The sequence below is a fragment of the Austrofundulus limnaeus genome, unplaced genomic scaffold (assembly GCF_001266775.1).
Source record: "Austrofundulus limnaeus strain Quisiro unplaced genomic scaffold, Austrofundulus_limnaeus-1.0 Scaffold3, whole genome shotgun sequence".
Taxonomy (NCBI): domain Eukaryota; kingdom Metazoa; phylum Chordata; class Actinopteri; order Cyprinodontiformes; family Rivulidae; genus Austrofundulus; species Austrofundulus limnaeus.
The window spans coordinates 5,985,114-5,988,679 of NW_013952405.1; the positions used below are offsets into that span (position 1 = coordinate 5,985,114).

At 38.9% G+C, this 3,566-nt stretch overlaps 1 protein-coding gene across 1 annotated transcript in view; it reads left to right on the forward strand.

The window, feature by feature from the left end:
* Positions 1–548: 548 nt before the first annotated feature.
* The window catches only part of rnd1b (Rho family GTPase 1b), a 13,108-nt gene continuing 10,090 nt past the window's right edge, over positions 549–3,566 (forward strand). The window contains exons 1-2 of the mRNA XM_014019420.1: positions 549–831; positions 1,299–1,386. Coding sequence (XP_013874874.1) covers positions 712–831; positions 1,299–1,386 — 208 coding nt within the window. The 5' untranslated portion in view covers positions 549–711. The remainder of the gene's footprint in view (positions 832–1,298; positions 1,387–3,566) is intronic.

The window sequence follows — 3,566 nt, forward strand, 5'->3', positions numbered from 1 at the left end:
TGGATAGTTTGTGGGTCAGAAGATAAAAAGTTTGGGAACCACTGATCTACAGTATACCCTCTTCCTCCAYATTCTACATTTATAAAGCTAAATACTGTTATTCGAACAGCATAAAAGTTACAACAAAACAAAACAGCAAACTCTTCTTCAAAGCCTAAATAAAAAGCTAAAATATCACAAAATGTAGACTTCAAAACAATAAAATAAATGAACAAACATGAAAACAATTCAGTCAGWGCTCTGTGACCCTGCTGCTTCTGTCCAAACTGACCTGATCAAATCACTCAGCAGGTCAAGGTTCAAACTCACAGCTGAGTCTGAGAATCATTGATGGGACATTTTTGTACAATAATTCCTCAAACAGACCAAAGCTGGTAAAAATCATCCTTACGTGATTGAAAACATTATTGTTGTTTATTTGAATCGTTGCTGCTTTGTGTGCTGATCTTCACCAGAATAACTTGGTGCTGATGTTGAAGGAATGCTGCGCTCCTATTGGCTGCTGGGCTCCTGTTTAAAGAGCCGCAGTGGCAAATTCAATCAGATCAACTGCAGCCATCCTCCGACACACACAGACACACACAGACACACACAGAGAGGGAGCCGACAGGGGACTATCCATCACAGTGGGATCGTTTGTGCTTCCTCTTTTTTCCCCCCTTCCTTTCACGTGTTTTTCCTGCAGAAAACACTGGAGCTTTCTTTTCCAGCATGAAGGAAAGGAGAAACACGCAGCCGCTGGTGGTCAGATGTAAACTGGTTCTTGTTGGAGACGTTCAATGCGGAAAAACGGCGATGTTGCAAGTGCTGGCGAAGGATTGTTATCCAGAGGTACATCTTCTCTAAAGTCACTTGTGTTTGTATAAGAAGGAATTATAATGCACTCATAGAAAGCTGTTTTTGGGCATTTTATTTTTAAAAAATCAAATAAAATGAGTGTGTTTTATTTTGTAAAAAAAAAAATAGAAAATGTCATGGAAGGATGCATACGCATTTACAAAAAAAACTGTTATTTTTGTTTATGTTGCGTATAAATTAACTACTAAAACTGATTATTTGAGCTTTTCATTGCACGCATAATAAAGATGAACTATCACATTTGAATATTTTTCACCTATTTTTAACCGAACAYGTCCTGCAGCTGCAGCACAATAAATTGGAATCCAAATTTTGATTTCCTTTAATGCACCCAGTGAGTGTTGCATTAAAAGACCTCCAGTGCCTGCGGCTGACTGACACCTTCACCGCTAATGAGAGCGTGTTTTGTGTTAACTGTTCCCCACCACCACGCCATGCAGACCTACGTGCCCACGGTGTTTGAAAACTACACGGCCTGCCTGGAGCTGGACGAGCAGCGCGTGGAGCTCAGTCTGTGGGACACCTCAGGTAACTGATGTTTTTTTTTTTTATGGCTTCTGGTCAGCTGATCTGCCTGCAGCTCAGGAGGATGCACATGCTCAGTGGGACAAATCTTTGAGTTATTGGGCTTCTGGCCCAAATATTTTTTTCTAAGACATGTTCAGTTTGGAATAAAGATTAACACAGCACATGGCTAGAGTACAAATTAAAATGAAAGCTTTCCAGTGTCAAATAAAGTGTTTAAAAATGTCACTAACACATTTTCATTAGATCACTTTCAGGTAAAATGCTAGTTTATAAAATTCCACTTATATGTTCTTTTTACATTTTTATTTAGCCCACTGTACTTACATTTTACTAATTATTATTAAATGGAACATTTAAATATAAAACGTTAGCCAAATGTTAAAGTTTACATTAAGTATTTTGAAATGGAATGCAGCCTTTGTCGTTGATACATGGCTTTTGATATGACATCATCATCCTGCGACAAAARCAACGCTAATGCTGCACTGCTAATGATTTGCTACTAATGATTTGCTACTAATGATTCGCTGCTAATGTTTCCCAAGACATCAAACTTGCAGCTTCGAGCTGCACTTCAAACTGCTGGACCACAGGTACCATCCATAATGACAAAATGACACCTGAATTTCCTCTTGGTGGGATAATAAAGGCTATTCTATTCTATTCTGTTCTATTCTATTCTATTCTATTCTATTCTATTCTATTCTATAATGTTTTCAGTAAGCACATTTTGAATTAGAATTTTAGTGTTTGCTTTTGTTGCAGGATGATGATGTCACAACAACGCTAAAGGATGCATTCCATTCCAAAATTATTCAATGTAAACACTAACATTTAGCTAYGTTTACAATTTAATATTTATATATAGATTTACACATTTAGATTTAGGGTTTAACACGTAAATTGAACATTTAGTAAGTATAAGTAAAAGGTCAGTGGGCTAAATAACATAAAAATGTTAGTGGAACGTTTTAAACTAGGATTTACACACAGAAAGTGAGCTAAAGAATGAAAATGAGTTTGTGACTTTTTTTTACATTTTATTTTACACTTGGCACCTCACGGTTTTGCAACCACTTTATGTTTCACTGAAAACTAGAAACAAAGACAGTGATTATTCCAGTTCACTTGTCATGAAGGATGACTTTGTGCATCATATTTTCATTTACACTTGAAAACAAAGTGCAAAAAAAAAAGAGGTCAACGTGTTTTTGTACCAGATATCCCTGGTGATGTGTTGTTTTAGTGTGCTGAGCGAGCACGAGTCTGCAGCACCTGTTAGATTCCTCTCATCCACTCTGCTAACAAATCTCCAGTGTATGTAGGTTCCTCACCATCCATCTGCAGCTTTATAGGTCACCGTGATGGAGCAGAATGTCCGACTGTGTGCGTGTGTTGTTGGATCTGTGTACATCTGTGTTCAACAAATCCTTTACGTAACAGACCCACTTGTTTGAAAGGTACTGGACACTCATACCCCCACCCCCACCCCCCRCTTTGGCAAAGTGGGAAAAGAAATTGGTCTGGGCCGGTATAATTCCTGCCCCAGACTGAATGTTGGGCTTTTAATCCCAGAATGTGAACCTTTGGGCCGGCCAGCAGGAGTGGGCCTGGTGCCCAGGGATGAAAGGTTCAAGAGAGACGTCCCAGTGAGCAGGAATTGGCCTTTTTTTTTTTTTTTTTTTTTTTTTTGGAGCAGACAGATAAGCGAGAGCAGAGAAACTGAGATGACCTGCATTCTCCTCCATACGCCATCCAGGTCACCCACTCAAAGCCCCACGATTCACTGGATTAAGGCTCTGAATAGGACCACTGCTGGGCCGTCCCTTTAAGCTGACCCAGGATTTGGTCTTTTTGCTTTCTTTTTTTGCAGTAACTTAAGGGTTAATTTGGCACCGCTTGACACAAAAAAGCCAATAACAAGTGCATGCTGAACAGTCCAATACAGATATACTGTATAAAATCATGCAATGTTAAGAAACAAATATGTCACTGTACAAACTGATTTCCTGTTTCTCTGCAAGAACAACATGTGTTCTTGTATTTTATTGATGCCTCCTGCAGGCTCCTTATGGTAAATCACAAAAGCAAAGACAATTTGTTGATCACACTGTACRCCTGGTTTCCACTTTTCTTTGTAATTTATTCTAATTGTGCAGAGTTATGTAGCCCCCCCACCC